Genomic DNA, 18653 nt, shown 5'->3' with positions numbered 1-18653 from the left:
AAAACCAAAAGAATGAAATATTAGGTATAAATTTTTAAAAGTGTACGATCTGCATGTTGAAAATTACAAAACACTGGTTAAGAAAAATCAAAGATGGGAAATAAAGGGACATACCTTACTCATAGACTGGAAGTCTCAATATTAAGATAGCATTTCTCCCCACTTTCATCTATAGATACAATTTCATTAAAAGCCTCTCAAGAATTTTGCACATATTCACACCCCAAGTCTAAAATTTCTGTGGAAAAGAAAAGAAACTAAAACAGCTGAAACAGCTTTGAAGAAGGAGCCAAGCTGAAGGACTCACACTAGAGACAGTACGGTCCTGGAGGACAGTCCGGCAGGGGCAACGGATCAGAGGTCAGAGGCCAGAGGTGAAAACCCACACAGACACAGTGAGATAAAGTTCTGACAAAGGCAATTCCATGAAGAAAGAATAATCCTTCCAGCAAATGGTGATAAAACCAATGGACACCCAAATACCAAAAACTGAACATTGATACGTACCTTACATCTAATACTCAAATACTCAAAATAGAGAATAGACCTAAGTGTACTATTTGTTTGTCCAAAAAGTCCATTTATTATTTTCTATAAAATAGAAGACACATTTCTCATTTTCACCAGTAACTTTACTGATTTGGATATTTTGAGTATATCAGCTATCTCTTGCATGGTATAAAGTAAATTTTTCTCAATTAATGTCTTGATTTGACCACTATCAACTTCCAACTGGTCTGCCCAAGCAAACCAGGGAGCATCCTCCATTGAGAACTCTCCAGCAGGAAACTTCTCAAATCGCTTTTGACACATTTGATCAGTCACAAGTCACAGCACCTTCTCCACACACTGCCCAATCTTTTTTTTAATATTTCAGTTGCGTTTTTACCTTTCTTGTAGTAATAAAGCATAATATGCCAAAAATGGTACGTATTTTCTTCCATCTTCAGTATTAAAATGGCTACACAAAAATTCACCAATTTTGGTAAGTTTTTTTAATGCACACTGATACGACAGCTGTCACAATACAAAATTGTTAAAATTGTTTCAAATAAAATTAAAGACAACTAACCACTACTAGAACCAACTTACAGAAAAATCCAAATGAACTTTTTGGCCAACGCAATGTATAAAACTATACGACTTGTTAAAAACTACAGGAATCTGTGTGACCTTGGATTAGACAAAGATTTTTACATATGACATCAGAAGCACAATCAGTTCAAGAAAAAACTGATAAACTGAGCTTTATTAATATTAAAAAATTTGCTCTGAGGAAAACACTGCAAAAGACAACAATAGGACATGCAAATGACTGGGAGAAAACATGCACAAATCACTTTTCTGACAAAGGGATTATATCTACAATATATGAAAAAACTATCAAAATTGAACGGTAAGAAAGCAACCTACTTTAAAAGATGGCCAAAATTTCTGGGGGGAAAAATGCCACTTCTCGAAGAAGCCTCATGGAAGACAAACAGCACATTAATAGATGCTCAGCATCATCAATCAGGAGACAAACGGAATTAAAACCACAATGAAACACCACTGCACGCCTATTAGAATATATTTTTTAAATGTACTAGTAAGGTTGCACAACAATTAGAATTTCATACATTGCTAACGGGAATGTAAAAGATGTAGTCACTTTGGAAAACAGTTTCACAGCTTTCTTACAAAACTAAATGTGTACTAACCATATAACCCAGAGATTCCATTCCTAGTATCCAGACCTAGAGAAATGGAAACTTACATTGCCAAAACCTGGAAACCACCAAGATGTCTTTATACTGGTCAGGGGATAGCAAATTATGATATATCAATACAGTGGAATGCTACTCAGCAACAGAATGAAATGAATTACTGATTCACACAACAACATGGATGAATCTTACATGCACTCTGCTAAGTTAAAGAGGCCAGACCCCCAAAGTTACTTATTGTATAACTCCTTTCATATGACACTCTGGAAAAGGCAAAAAATAAGAGACCAGTGATTGCTAGGGGATGTTAGGTGGGGGAGCCACTTCTATAGAGGAGTGGCATGGGAATTTGAGGGGGCAAAGGGAATTGTTTGCATGGAACTGTGTGAGTGAACATATAATTCCATGCATTTGTCAAAAACTACAGAACTATACGCCACAAAGAGAATTTTATTGCATGTATGTTGTGGACCGCTCTGCCTGGTTCTAGGAATTTTAACTCTACTGCCTGTGGCTAAGGATGAGCGAGTGATGACCCCTGGAATTTGAACCGCAAGAGACAAAGTTTGTCTCTGGTAGCAAATGCTGCCTCAGTTTCCTCCCTGCCCCCAAAGCTTGGTCGGAAGTCAATGACGGGTAAGATCCCTCACAGCGGGGGGCAACCTAAGCCAGACTCTATCACTTGGGAGGCCTTCATGGAAGGACTGGGGTGGGGCTGCGACTAAGAGGAAGCAGTGGACTCTCACCTCCTCCACCCCTGCTTTGACAAAGCCCGAGTCCCCATGTTCTCTGGGAGAAGCTCTTCCTGGCTCTGATCCCCTTAAGCCTGAATACCTGTTGGGGAGGGGTACAGCTCCTTACCTTGCTAGTGTGTCCTGAGGAACAATCTGACATCACAAAGACTTCCTGATAAACCTGTGAAATCTGCTCTGCTAAGAGTGCTTTCATTCATATGATAAGGGTTTGAGCAGAAAACCCTAAAACTCTGTTCCTGACAGACTCTGACTCACGCTAAGCCCTCAGATTTCTTTGACATGTTATCTCCTGTTTGATCCTTGCCACCCAGTATTCCTGTGTATTTCAACCCAATAAAAGCCCCTGAAGGAGGGGGCTCAATGCCTCTTTCCCCTGAGAAACTGGCCACTGCTCAAAGCCTTTTTCCTCTGGGAAACTGGCCATCTCTCCTCCCCAAGCTGATCACATCATGTCCCAGTCATGCTTACTCTAATCCGTGGTACATGGGGGAACTTGTGAGGAAAGTTGACCCCACATATGTAAATAACAAAAACATAATCAATGAGAATGTGGGGGGACTCTAAAGTGAAAAGCAAGCTGAGAAAGATGACTCTAACTGAAATACAAATGACCCATAACATCACACACTGAAGGGATGGGAAGAAAGATCCTGACCCACATATGCTTAGCAAGGGGTTCTGACTAGATACTGTGAAGGCTGGAGACAGAAGTAGCTACAAACACACATACTGTACTGTAATTACAGTATATTCACAGGTGGGTTAGGATTTCTGAAACTAGTTTATAGAAATACTAAAGTTGAGCCCTAGCTGGTGTAGCTCAGTGGATTGAGCACGGGCCTGTGAAGCAGCAGAGGGTTGCTGGTTTGATTCCCAGTCAGGGCACATGCCTAGGTTGCAAGCCAGTTCCCCAGTAGGGGACACATGAGAAGCAACCACACATTGATGTTTCTCTCCCACTCTTTCTCCTTCCCTTCCCCTCTCTCTAAAAATAAATATATAAAAGATATTTTTTAAAAAAAGAAATACTAAAGTTGAACAAGTACGTGAGCCACTGTAGATGAGAATCACCTACAAGGAGATTCAGGTTTCTCCTTGCAGGTGAAAAGAAAAATGAGGAAATAGAGAAGACTGCAATAAGCTTTGTGTTGCTGAATGGAACTGGAATGGTCAGTATGGACTCATGTTCTCATTTATTTAGAGCAGCTTTAAAAAAATGGGGCCACGTTGAAATAGAACAGGAATAGCCCTTGAAGAACTCTCAATGGCCAATGAGAACTTGAGCTACACAATCAATAAGGGCAGTATTGGAGTGTAACCCTAAGACAAAATCACACGTTGAGTCCACACTGATATGAATGAAGAAACAGATGGTGCACAAATGGAAAAATTGTACTTCACAGAAAATTCCAATGAATAATTTTGAATACACCACAGCAACAGTAACCACAGGCAAGATCCATCAGTGAATAAACAGGACTGCTGCCTAGTCTCAAAGTATCTCCCACAAGTATTTAATGTTTATAAAAGCAACACAAGTAAATTTACAGTAGAGTACTGGCAGACAACACCTTAGTTGAGCGGTGAGGGTTAGCATGACCAGTAACACGCACTGACACAGTGCAGCCCCTCATGTGCACATCATCCTATCATTCTTTCCTACTGAAGCACAACCACAATCCAATCATGAGCATGTGTCAAAAAACCCAAACTGAAAAACATTCCACAAAATAACTGACAGTCCTCACTAAAAGTGTCAAGGTCATGAAGGGCAAGAAAGACTAAGGAACACGTGGGAGGAGCGTAAGGAATCACGGCAACTAAGTGCAACATGGAATCCTGGAACAAGATCCTGGGACAGAAAAAATATGAGTGGAAAAACGAGTGAAACCTGGTAAGTTCTGTACTTTAGTTAGGAAGCTCAGCTAAGGTTAATTTCTTAATTTAGCCTTAGTTTTTTTATGGTATTTTTAAAGAGGTTATTTCGGTCTTACAGAAAACTTGCAAAACTAGTATAGAAAATTCCTGTTACATCCTTCACCCAGCTTCCCGTTATGTTAGCATTCTTACATAACCATTGAATATTTGTCAACGTGCCGAGGTCTGTATTTTACTCTATTGACACCGACGGGCTGCCTTACTGAGATAAGCTTGCACAGTGCCTACTTCCCCTCTGCTCTTTTACTGAGGTAGCCTCCTCCTGATAAGCAATTTTTTTTTCCTATTGTTTGAGAGGAAACTTAATTCTTGAAACCAATTCCAACATTTCCATTGGTACATTTAAAAGCATAGGAAATTTTCCCAAAATATACCCTAACCAATCTACATGGTTAAAATTTCACCATCTAAAACTGTGTACCTTGCATCAATCTTTGCATTTGTCACTCACTGGTACATACAAGGACTACTGACTCTATTCCACCACCAGCCACCTAGACTCCGAGAGGACCTTAGACTGATGGCCAGAGTATATACACACTGGCTTGGAGGTACATACAGACCCATACTATTTGATCATAACCAAAACATAATTAAGGACTTGACTTACTCTCCGACAATAATTGTTTAAAAATTAAAAACACAGTAAACTGTTTTAAAGTGTCAAGCCCACGGCTCAAGTGTCAGTGCCAAGACTCAACACCAGCTCTGCCTGTCTCCTCAACCTGCACTAAGCACTCCACGTTCAAATACCGTATTTTAAAAATACAACTGCAGAATGAATTATAATCAATATGCTAGCTTATAAATATGCACGACTTGGATGTTTATAGGTACAAACATTAAAAGTGTCATATAATTATTTGGTTATGAATAGCAGAACATATGGAATGCAACCGCTGGACTCATGTGGCTCCCTGACCGGTCCTGTAAACAATGTGAATGGAACGCAGCCAGACTCGTCTGTTCGCATGTCATCCACGGCAGCTTTCACACCACAACCACAAAGTGCAGCGGCTCCGACAGAGGCTGCATGGCCCCAGAGCCTGTAGTATTTCCAATCAGGTCCTTTATGGGCAAGTTTGCCAACATCTACATTCTATTTCATGTTTTAACCTAACAACCACCCCGTCACAGAGTTGAGATCAAACTTACACAAGGACGTTAAGAATCTTACATAAGACTAGGAGGCATCAAAGCTAGAATTTAGGACCAAGGTTTTTATAAATTTAGGAGTCCTGTCATTAACCCAATAAGATATATGGACTTTCTTTCCCCCGTTATGTTACAGTTGTTCTTTCCTTGGCTTATACAATGCAGACTGTAAGGCTCCAGGAGGATAAAGCTGGGTCTTGCCCGGTGCACCCCCCAGGCACTCCAGAACAGACACAAGGGACCCAATATACTCGCCTCAGAGATTCATAAATAAATGGCCCTTAAAAGTTCTATTTAATTTACAACCCCCTAGACACATTCCCCATTCATGATAAATAAATTCTTCCAATACTCAATAAAATTTTATGTAAGTGGAGAATTCCTTAATGTTTGTGAATTTAAATTTGTGAGAGGGGAAAAGAGGTACACAATGCAGCAATCCTGTTTTTCAAAAGTAAATGTTTTGATAAACTTAGGTAGAACAACTTCCCAAAGAGTACAGCAACAGTATCTTTTTAAGACCAGCGGATGGAGGAAGTGCTCCTCACCCTGCCCTCCTGCAGCTGCCCAACAGTGACACCTGCTGGAACAGCCGGCTCCACAGAGGCTGCCCCCGAGAAAGGCTCCCCGAGAGGTCAGCGACCCCCATTCTCGCCTCCCAACATTCTTTTGCTGTAGTCTGTTTTTGTTTTTTTCATGTCTAGAAATGTTACTTTGAAATTCAGACAAAACAAAAACAACCTGAGGAAAATAATTTTCTAAAAGCATGCAACTGCTACAGTAATGCTTTTGTTTTTGTTTTTAACGATGAAAACAGCACTAAGAATAATGGAACAGAGTTTAATGTTTGTTCACTTTAGGAAGTAAACCACAAGGCTATCATATATGTGCCATTCGTTAGTGTTATTAATACTTTAACTATAACTCCTAAGGCCTGTTATTGTTTCGTAATGTGAACGGAAAGTTTTCTTGAAAGGTGGTTCTCTCAGTTTGGCAACTGAGGGCCCATAGTAACATTCCTAGCATTGAAGTCCAGCATTCTGTTGACAAAAACATTCTTTGAATCAAAGTATGAAAAGCCAACAGCCAGAAGCATGATTTTTGACACAAAAAGTGAAAAAGTAGAAATATTTGCTAATTTCCTAAGAAACAGGAAAAATTTCCGAGACTATATAATTGTGCATGGCAAGAACAGAGCATGTGCAGCTGGGCTGTAAGGGTTTCATAAGCATATACTATAATTACAGCCTGAGTTGCTAGTTTTAAACTAAATGGAAAACTTCTTTCAAATGCCAAATGTACAAACTTTAATGGCTGGTTTAGAAAAATGTATAATTCCCTCCACTTAATTCAAAATAAACATTTCCCAACATTTCCAAATTTAAACCATTTGAAAATCAGAACAAAAACTCATCTGCTAAAGGAACAAATAATAGCCATACAGGCTGCGGTTGCTAAGGGTAATGAACAATTAAAAAGGTCAGGGGTCTTCTGGGTCTTTGGTCCTTTGTCACACCATTTGCACACTGACCTTTAATAAGCACTTTGTATCAGCCAGGGAACCTGAACATTGCGCTGATGAATGACATTCTGGATATTGTGTGGTTGGCACAGTGGAGAATGAGTTTAGGATGTTTAGAAAATGAAGATTGAAGATAATGCCAGGAAAAGTGGTACTGAAGTTAAGTAAAAATAAATCTGAAGAAAACCACTGGCAAAAATAAAATGAGGCAGACATAAAGTTATAACTAAAAACAAATACAGCATAAAAAGACAGACTTTGCCCACAAAGCCGTAAGCCTACCAAGACATTACCAAATGGCGATGGTATTCACAAAATAAACATCATGATGGGATACTTTGTAGCACTGCTCTCTGGCCTATTGTGAGCATTTAATAAATTTTGTTGAATAGATTAAAGCTCAGAGATAAAATTTCTTGGTGATGACTATGTGTGTGCTATAGAAAAGATCAATTAAATGACCAAGTCCCAAAATTTGTCCTATAAACCTTGAAACACTGTCCTTAGATTTCTGGGTGCTATTGACTAGATTAAGAATCCTGTCTCCCAAACAACACCTTAGTGATTATTTTTTCTTTGAAAAGATTTGTCCCATTTCCCAGATGTCTGAGATAACCAGGATTTGAGTATGTGTACCAAGTTCTTGTATGTCCTGTTAGTTGGTTAAGTATGTGTGACTCATAAAAGTGCGACAAATCTAACAGTTCTTTTTAAGATACTGTAGAACTCTACCACCGAAATTACTTCCCCATTTTTAAATATGAAATATGAAGTGTGGCTATCAAAACTACTTAGGCACTTTACTCAGTATCTGCTGAAGACAAAGTCACCGATTTTCACATTAAGACTTGATGTTTCACAGTACCCGTTTCCTAAAAGACAAGGGGCCTCTAAATGTGGCCTATTATTCTTTAAACACTGTATCATTGATTTGGCATCTGTAATCTATCAGCATCATTCAAGGGTCAATTTCAACTGTTTACAGAAACCTTGGTGATAAAAGATACTCCTTTGATAGTTTTTTCTTAGTTATTGCAGATGCCCCCTTTTCATGTAGCTGGACCACACATGCCTTACCCTGTGCAGCTGTGGAGGCCCGACGAAAGGCACCTGAAAAGCCACTGTGATCACCACCTCTGGAATGCGAGCTGGCGAACTGCAACAACTGCTGTGGCACCTTAGCATTTTCCTGAACTTTTACTGTAGTCATGCAGCAAATGGAATCCTAGTGTATTTTCTTGGAGTATACCGGGAGGCAGGCTTAACATCAGATTTGTGTTAGGTTAAGAACATGAGAAATGACGTCATGACCCCAGGATGCCACAAAAGCATTCGATAACCATAACAGCCAAGCTATGTGTCAGAAGGCATTACATTGCACAATTTTCATTTACTGGGCCAAGAAAATGGAGACTACACTGTCAGGCAGGCATTTCAATATGGACAAAGGATCTCGTGTGGCAGCTGAAGTCTCAGAGTAACCTAACTGTTAAAGGTGGTGAGCTCACGCCGTGTGACCAGGGAGGCAGGGACACTGCTCTGGACAAGGACGAGCAGGGAAGAGATGGCAGCATCTAAAATCACCTGAAGCAGACCAGCCTCTGCACCCCAGAACTTTGTTCTACTACTGGATACACACTTCAAAACTTAAAACTTTAAACACTTGAGAATACTTATTCTCCCTTCTAATTTTCTGAAGTCAAGCCACTGTACTACTTATATCTAATAATTTGTCTTTTTTCTTGGAAATTGAAATTGATAGTAAAATCAAACATTTCATAACATGCTGCTAATCCTCACAACATCTTTATGTAGTTGATAAAGGCAATGTTTTAAAACACAGAAATATTAAAGTAGAAAGAAATCGAGTCTTTATCTTTTATGATAGTCTATTCTATGAAGAAAATTCTACACCAGAGTGATGCTGAACCAGAGCAGACATTAATTCCAAGGAAAATAATGCCGCTAATTTAATTAATGAAGAGTGAAATTTCTAAATTAGTCATCACACATTTATACACATAAACACGAGCTGGATGTCATGAGGAAAAAGTTATACCAGACTTTCTACCCAAATGTGTAAACTCCATCTGGTGGAGAAAGAGGGATGTACTTTGCTTGTAAAAACACCTTTGCAGAAAAAGATTTTTTTCTCTATGGTATTATTTATTATTGTTGTTGCTGAATGGAATTTAATGAAATCATGCTTCTTTTAGCTATTACTGTCTAAAGTCCCACTACGAAATAAAACAGAAGCAGGAGAAAAAACAAAAATGGCAGTAATAAAAATTCCAGGGTCAAAGATTATCATTTGTCTCCTTGTTTCAAGAATATTAGAGAGAATAATCTGGATTAAATAACAGAAACATATGGGCCTAAAAAAGGCAATGGCTTTAAATGATACAAAAAAAATCAGACTTTCTTAGTAAAAGGAACACTGTTATATTACTGAATGTTTATAAGATAACAAATATCAGAAAAATTGTATCTACGAGAAAATGGTTTTCAAGTGTCCAAACATCAAAAAGGTATAAACTGCCACAGCAGAGACATTACATCTAAGGATAAGTGAGTACAGGTGAAAGGTAGAATACTGCTTCCCATGCTAAAACCCTAACAGAAGATGACCTGTTCACCAACCACCATCCCAGGGTGTGCCCTATCCAATGTTCTCATCCAGTACCCTTTACTCTTGAACACCCTATTCCTCTTGTCAAATCTTTGGACTTCTGCTCACACAACTCCCTCAGTCCAGAACGCCTGCCTCCCCTTACCCTATCCTTCCACTGATACCTTTTGAAATAAAGTAATGTAGGAATAGGAATTCCTTCCCTTTCTTCTGGAATGTACTGAGTGATCCTTCTGCAACCAACTGGGCCATCACTGCTTCTTCCCTGAACCCAGCCTCTGGAAGTGAACCCTGCCAAGTCTGGGCACACCCCAACCTCACAGCCGGGGTGAGGAGCTCCTGGGGGCAGTGACTGTGCATCTACTGAACAGTGCTGAAGTGCTAAATGGATAAAGGAATCTAAAAGGGAATAAACTCTTCTTTTCTGGAACTACTGAAAAAACAAACAGGTTTTTATCAATCTGGAGCACTCATTAATAAAGATGCAAAAATGGAATAGTCAGAAAAATTATCTTCTAGTTTTCTGAGTCATTGACCTAAAATGAGAAATTAACAAACAAATGCCTTCGCCACTTCAATAATACCTATAATGGCCTTGACTATGTTATGTAAACACTGTAATTAAAGGCACTAAATATTACATTATAGCTACAAACTGATTTTAGTAAAGGAAGTTAGTGGGTAACTAATATATCAAATTCTAAAAATAATCTTGAATTATTTCCTGCCAGGTTATAGGTCACTTGTTTCCAGTCATCCATTCAATCATTTACTAATTATTTACTAATATAATATTTATTAATCATTTACTAATATAATACATTAACTAGTAAGTAACAATTATTTACTAGTATCTACTACTTGTGAAGTGCAATCCTACGGAGCTGGAGACAGAACAGCAAACACAGTGAAACCTCTGTCCTCACCTCTGGGGGCACTTGGTGCTATAAGAAAATATAAAGCAAAATAGGGGCCTGAGCAATGCTGGCAGCAGCAGGAAGAGACTGAGGGGCTTTTTTGTTTTGAATAGGTTCAGAAGTCCTCACTGTGGAGACATCTGGAGACACCGAGGTAAGTCCTGCAGCAGCCAGCAGAGGGCATTGCACAGACAGGAAATGAGTGCAAAGGCCAGATGGGGGCCTGCTGGTGTGTTCAGTGAAGAGCAAGATCAGTGTGGCTGCAGCTGGGTGAGCAAGGGAGGCGGGAGTAGAAGAGTTTCAGGGAGACAGTAATGAGGAAGGGTAAGTGGGCTGGAGAGCCCAGAAGGTATACAGTAGGTCACAGTTCTGAAGGAGACAGGGAACCGCTGGAGGGTTTTAAACAAAGGAATGCCATGATTTAAAAAAAAAAAGAAAAAAAAAACTCGCTGTGGCTGCTGTGTTGAAAACAGTCTGTAAAGGGGCAGGGGTTGAACCGCAGAAACCTCTCAGGGGCCACCACAAGCGATTCTGCAAAGATGATGATATGGTAACTTTGACCAGGGTCGAATGGCAAAGGTAGTTAAAAGTGGTTGAATTGTGAATTCATTCTCAAGGAAGAGCAGAAAGGTAATCTGATGGATTAAAGGCCAAATGAGGGCATCAAGAATGGCTTCCAGATTTTTGGTCTAGCAGCGGGAAGGATGGGGGAGAACTGTAAGAAAAGTGTGCTTCTTAGAGCTAAGAAGTAAATCTGAAGTTGGGCCACATCAAGCTTCAAAGGCCTGTTAGCAAAGTGGAGATGGTGTAGAGGCAGATGGACATGTAAAGTTGGAGTGAATATGGGCATTACCAGCAATATAGATGGCATTTAAAGTCAGAAGACTGGGTGAGATTGCCTAGAGAGTGAATACAGACAGAAAGGAGACTGGAGACCACAGCCCTTTACAGGCTGGGGAGATGAAGTCAGCAAAGGAGGCTGAATTGCTGGCATATTCTGGGCTAGAAAACTGAGCACCCTCCAGACACACAGTTCCATAGTCCAGTCTTGGGGTCTCTCCCCTCCAACACATGGACATTTGAAGAATTGCTAAGCAAAACCCCATCTTTAACTATCATCAGTTTACTGGAATGAAACTTTTTAAAGCATAAGACCCGACATTACAATGGTAATCAAGAAAACACAAGACAGCAAACTATCAATTGATGAAATTGGCCAAAAGTTTAAATTCTTGCAATATTAGATATAGTTTAGGATATGCAGAAATGAAATGTCTCTTCTGGAGAACAATTAAAAATTATAAGGCAAAATTAATTTTCTAGGTGTCTACACACAAGGTGATAAAGTTTATGCAAATTTAAAAACAAACATAAACAAAACCATATACTAATCACATATATGTCTATATACACACATTACAGGGACTGAAAGGAAAAACCTTAACCGTAGTGTTTGCCCCTGTAGGGGAGCCACTGGAAATGATGGGTAAGGAAAACTGCACCTAATGTGTAATCACTCAGCTTGTTTTTTTCAAACACACATTGAATTTGTGAAAAAAAATTGAGACAAATGTGAAAAAATATTTACAGGGTAGGGCAAAAGTAGGTCTACCATTGTTTGTATGGAAAATAATACAAATTAAATGAACAGTAATGTGAGCATAAACTCTCTGCTTCACGCATTCACACTCATAAAGCTCCTTTTGCCCACACTGTATAACCAACTCTGGTGTGAAGATGTGCGTGCATGTAATAAAACTGTAACTTTTTGTGTTTAAAAAAACTAAAACTATTTTTAAAAGCACAAAAGAAAATAAAAGGAAAATAAGACAATTTGTTTAACACAGCAAATGCTTACTACATTTATAACTTATCCCAAGTCTATACTAAAGCAAAAGTAGAATATATTTTGTTGGCATATTAATAAATTACTAGGCCCCTAGCGTTACACAGCACTTGGCAAAACCCACTCACATGCTATAATTTACTATTTGATAAAAATTGTGAAAAAGCTTTGAGTATACTACCTATAAATACAGTAAGTAAAAAATCAAACTGTGAGAAAAACATGTAAAACTATCTAGTTTTATCAGGAGATTTAATCTAAAGAGAAAATTAGGCTGTAAATTCGAGTTATCATTGAAAGACTTGCATCAGATGCTTTTGGAATGAGATGAGAAACACAAACATGAATAGAAAGAAATGTAAGTGCATCAGTAAGCCAACCAATCTAAACAATAAATAATAACTAATGGAAACCATACTTAATTCTCTTATGCAAATTTGGGATGTAAGTACTGCCTTCCTTAACAAGTTAGTGCATTCTACAGATACTTATTTTTATAGGATTCCTCTTCCTGAAGAAATAAAATATGTAAGAATATGTATTACTATAATAATCCCTCACATTTTCATATTTTTCAAACATCAGTATTTCACAGTGCAACCTATACTGTATGCCTTTCTAGTCCATGGGTAATAAATATACTTGCTAAAACTGTTACTCATTTTTCCTAGCTTTTTACTTTTGAGTTGCTCAACATAAAAAGACACTGACACAGAATTAAACAAAGACTCTGACAAAGAATTAAATTCCTAACAATTAAAAAATTAGTTTTTATAAGTGAAATGTAAAAAACAAAAACAAAAACATAGAAAGAGGGATGAGATTAGTGGTTACCCAAGGTGGGGGGTGAGAAAGAAGGAATTGAAGAAAGGTGGTCAAAAGGTACAAAGTTCCAATTCCAAGGTAAGTACCAGGAATGTAATGTATAGGATACTGACAATAGTTAATAGTGCTATATGGTTTAAGAGGAGGGACCCCCCAAAACCAGAATTATCTTTTGGAAGGCAGGCTTCCTCTGCTAGGTGAGTGTTCTAGGAACCCATCTCTATCAGTTCAGCAGCTGGCATTGTGTGAAAGGCTGCATTCAGCTTCAGTGAATATTTTTTTAAGACTCTTGCAACAGGTTTGCCCATTTCACGATGGGTGATTTACGAGCATGCCTGCCCGCACAGCACTGAGTGTTCAGCAGTTTTTGAACAAAAACAGAATGACCCCCATACCCGACCAGCCCTATTCACCTGGTCTTTCCCTGAATGGCATTATTTTTGTTTCCCTGGATGAAAAAAGTCTTCAAAGGAAAGTATTTTGCTAATGTGGAAGAGGTGAAACAAAAAATGGAGGAAGCACTTGAAACACATCAAAATCAACACATTCAAAACCTGTTCTGAGCAATGGAAAAACATCTCGACAGATGTGTTGCATCAAATGAGAGTATTTTGAAGGTGACCAGAGTTTACACATGCAAGAATAAATATACAATTTTTTACAAATAAATTCTGGGTTTTGGGGGTAGTCCCTCTCAAATACAAAAGAGCATTCTCATCATAAGGGAAATATGTTTTTCATGTTTTACTTCTCCTTTATTGTATCTATATGAGATAATGAATACTAACTAAACTTACTATGGTGATTATTTCACAATATACATATAATTCATACCACTGTGCTATACACCTTAATCTTACATAGTGATGTATGTCAGTTATATTTCAATAAAATTAAAAACATTGGACAAAAAGCTACACATTAATGGGGTATGTATTTTTAAATCCTAATTCTGTCACCCTCAGTATATATCAGAACATCAATTTGTATGCAAACCATTAAAAAGCAGCTTATTTCCTAAATTTGTTATGGTTATTTTTTCCTTCTATTCAGAATCTGTCAGTTCCCCCAAAGGGTTGAAAGCAGTCCTGTCCTGGGCTTACAGTAATAAATCATCTCAGCTGAACCACTTAAGCTGTGAGTCACTTTCCTAGCATATTTAGAAATAAAGTCAGGCTGATTAATTTAGTGTGTTACTGGTTGTCAGGAAGAATTAGATGCATTTGGTTTTTTTACCTATATTTTCAATGTTGTTTTTCACCTGTTTTTGGAGATTTTCGGTACATCAAATTAATGCATATTAAACAAAATAAGCAAGGAGGTAAATGTTTAGGGCTTTTTAAAAAAAGCAGTAGGACAACTTTTTTCTTCAACTTTTTTGTTGACAAGTCTTAGGTTTTAAAGAGAGTTAAAAAAGGATAACTCTATTTTCCTTAACAGGTTTATGTTTCCCTAACAAGTTTACATTCTCTTAACGGGTTTAAACCGATGGAAGATAAATTCTTTTATTTGTTAACACTGTTAAGAAAACAACTGGTTAACTTTTTCAAAATAACAAACATTTTGGGGAGCAAGCAAATGTTTTATCTCACAAATATTTCCAGAGTAGCTGCTAGGTGCAAGGCACTCTGCTGATGGCTGTGGGTGAAGCAGGCATTATTCAGTCACCAATCCTGCTCATGATCTGCTCAAGAAGTTCAGGGGGGAGGTGAGATAAGCATGTAAACCATCACAAAATAAGGCAGAAAGGGATTTAGTACTTTCATTTGGAAAACTAAAATACTATAGCAGTTCAAAGGAAGGAAAAACTGTTTCCCGCAAGTAGTGTGGGAAGGGAAAATCAGAGAAGGCTTCATGACAGCAGTGGATATGAGTTGATTTTGAAGGAAAGGAAGACTTCGACCAATGAAGACTGGGAGCCAGGTTTGCGTGGGGGTTGAGGGCGGGCGTTTCAGGGAGGGCTACATAAGTAGAAAGCTGGATCCATGTCATGAAGGCAGGAAATTCAAGCATTAGGAGAGGTAAAAGCAAACGATAAATAAAAGTCAAGAAGTAGGTTAGGCACCAGATCACAAAGGACTTGGAGGACGTAAGGCCGAGTGGCTCGCACTTCATTGGGCAGGCAAACGGAAACCAGCGACGACTTGAGCAGGGGCAGCATGATCGGCCACGTGCTCCAGGAAGACCATTCTGACATCAGTGGGACAGACGGACAGGAAGGAAGACAGACTAGAGATGAGCGAACTGAGGAGTCTACAGCAGAGTATAATCAAGAGGTAATGAAAATAGAAACTAAGCAGTATCAGTGGAATGAAAAGGAGAATATGGATGCAAAAAATAGTACATTGTAAATAGCATTTATGGAAAATATGGAATAAAGCCTTACCTGATTCTTCTGTATCTTGTTCATCTATTAAACCTACTGAGACGCCTAAATCCACACATTTCTTGCTATGTGTCTTGGACTTCATGTGTTTTGTCAGATTTCCTTAAGGGAAAAGAATGTTTACTAAGCTTACATAGTATTATTTTGCTATTGCATTTGTCAACACTGGCAAATTCCAATCCTATTTCAAGTGAAAGTACAGGTTGTAGTCATACAATCCCAATGTCTAAAATTTGGACAGAAGAAAATACTGGTATCTGTATGTTGCAGAAACCTTGTTATTTATTAGTAATAGTTTCTCTTTTTCAAATCTGACTCCTCTACTTTGGGTCAGTTTTGTAATTGCTTCTGCCTGGATGTTAGTGGTTTCACACCACTGATTCTGGACCAGGTTTTGTTTTGTTCTTTACGTGGCATCGGTACCGGGTTTCGAGTTTTAGCAGGTGGCTTTCCCCCTAAAGTCTCTGGACAGGACAGCCAGGCTTATTTCAGAGGCCTTGATTCCATTTCGGCATTAGCATTAACACCCCAAGTATTTCTGCATATTATCTAGATGGCTTTGATGTCCCTATGGGCTTTTTAAAAAGTATCTGTTCACCAAGATTTCTTGGAGTTTCTTCTTTTATTTTTTGGTACCTAGGAACTAGCCTTTTAAATTTCAAGCCTGACTATTAAAAACTATATTTGGTTATTGTTACATTATAAATGGTAATTCTGTGTGTTTGGAGCGTAAGAACAAATGTCCTGCATCACCTTCACGTCACATTGCCTGGAAGTCTCACAGTAGCACCTCTAAAGGCATGCTTCCTCTGGCAGCTGGTGGATGGACCCTGTACCTACTGCGGTTCAGTGGGAAGCACTGGGCATGCCTGCCCCAAGTATTGTGAATGCAGGGCGAGAGCCTGGATTCTCCTGGGGCTTTCAAGCAGAATGCCACACACATAAAAACTGACAACAGGAGAAAACCGTATCCTTTGAGAAAATAAATAAAGTCTAAATACTGAGTTTGGTGAGCAGAGCAAAAGACTTATTTGAAAATAAGTCTTTAGAAGAGCTAAAAATGCCTGAATTATTGGTCTAGATGATGGGCCTGCAAAGTTGCTGTATTTATAGAGCCTCAATTCCACTAAATAGGCACTAAGTCCATGGACCTGGTCACATTTGTTCAAACCAATTCTTGTACTAGATAGTATGCACAGCATCCCATAGCTTAGTGCTTCAGGAGTTCAAGTGTAAGAAGGCACCCAGGACAGAAAATACCTAGGTTTCATCAAACCTGACTACTATGACTCTAGAGATAACACTTGGCTTAAATAGCTTGGCCATGTCTGACAATTACTTAACAGTACACTTGAAAAAAACATAATAAAACACAAAGCAAACATGGCAAAATAATAATTATTTTAAAATGATGGGTATACCAATGTTTATTATACAAATCTCTACTTTTCTGTGTGTTTTAGTTTTTACATTTAAAACTAACAACGAATAGTTTGGCCATGTTAATTGGTTGAAATTCCCATTTATAAATCAGAACACTTTCTAGTTTAATAACAGTATTACCTAAATACAAGATCCACTAATAATTTTCTTTCAAAATGCTTTTGTTCCCCAAATAGATAGCCACAGAAGGCTATTTTCCTTTCAAAAAAGTGACCGTATAATTGTAACTAGGCATATTTGAAAATATAAGTTTTCAATAAGCAAATTTCCTCATAACCTGAGCTATTACTATTAACCAACGTCTTAAATAATTTAAAATATACAAAACAATTTGCATTTAGATATGTATATTAAAATGCAAATATGCCCTAGCACTGCTATAAACTTTGTACATTCATTTAACAGATAAAAGTTTCAACAGATTTAATGAACCTTAGTGTAAATCCTCTGGAAAAGCAAGATTTTGTTTCTGGATTCCTATAGCTACACATGGATTCTATCTAGCTTTCTATGACATAAATGGCACTAAATGCTACAGAGATGCAAGCTCACTGTGTATTTCCTCTTGACTGACCTTTAAAAGCAGAAGAGTGAAAACAAATCAATTATTTTGAAAACGTATTCATAAAATAAACTGAGAACAAATGCTGAAGTACAGATTTATAAGCATTACCATAAGAAGCATCAATTTCTAACACGACAGCTCATTCCTTTGAAAGTATTTTGCTATCCTTGTGTGTGTGTGTGTACATATATTAAATACATATATCATGCCATTATATTACTCCTACTTTCACTTAATATAAGCAGACACATTCAATAAGAAGGAGAGTTGAACTGGCTAGGAAAACAAAGTAAATGAGAGTAGGGCTTAAAATCTACAGCCAACTATAAAACAAGTCTGTATTATTCCTATAATAAAGGTATTGCTACATTGTACCTTTAGAAGGTACTATGGCATCTCTTTTACAAAAGAGAGATTTATTTTTTGTATATTTATAAAAGGTAGACTGCTACAAGGGAAAACCATAATAAAGGAGAACTGTCATGTCAAAATTAGGGAAATACTAAATCTCTAGTATTTTCTTTACCAGTCACCTTAGCTAGGGTAGCCTTCTTCAAAACATTTTTATCACATAATTCCTATGAATTATCTGACAAAACAGAAAGTTTAACTTAAATTCAGATAGGAGGCCTATCAGAGATACGAAAGACCGGAAAACTGCTGACCTACAACGATCACTTGGCAGGGGTCATCACGCTCTGTCCACTATTGAATAAACACCGAAGATTTTAAACAACGTTGTTTTGAGTTATTTCACTAATACTTGGTGATTTTTTTGACAAGAAATTTCTGTAGTCTCATTTGGTTTCCCACATCTAAGTTTTCTTCCTTTCTTGCCCCTTATTTTATGAACATATTTTTTAAAACATCCTGATCCCTTTGCCTCCTTCTATTGAGAAATACCCATTTCCTATTATACCTTGATCCTCTTCATTTGGTAACATCATTTTGTACTTGGTAACCTTT

The 18653-nt window shown here is 38.0% G+C and overlaps 1 protein-coding gene across 5 annotated transcripts in view; it reads right to left on the bottom strand.

The window, feature by feature from the left end:
- Positions 1–18653, bottom strand: part of HIVEP1 (HIVEP zinc finger 1) — a 146368-nt gene that overhangs the window by 8793 nt on the left and 118922 nt on the right. For all 5 annotated transcript variants that reach the window (XM_037037980.1, XM_037037984.1, XM_037037981.1 and 2 more), the window contains one exon: positions 15680–15781. In XM_037037980.1, coding sequence (XP_036893875.1) covers positions 15680–15781 — 102 coding nt within the window. The remainder of the gene's footprint in view (positions 1–15679; positions 15782–18653) is intronic.

This window comes from Sturnira hondurensis, unplaced genomic scaffold (genome assembly GCF_014824575.4).
Source record: "Sturnira hondurensis isolate 20B ecotype Veracruz unplaced genomic scaffold, ASM1482457v3 Scaffold0023817, whole genome shotgun sequence".
NCBI lineage: Eukaryota > Metazoa > Chordata > Mammalia > Chiroptera > Phyllostomidae > Sturnira > Sturnira hondurensis.
This window is presented reverse-complemented; position numbering and strand designations above follow the sequence as displayed.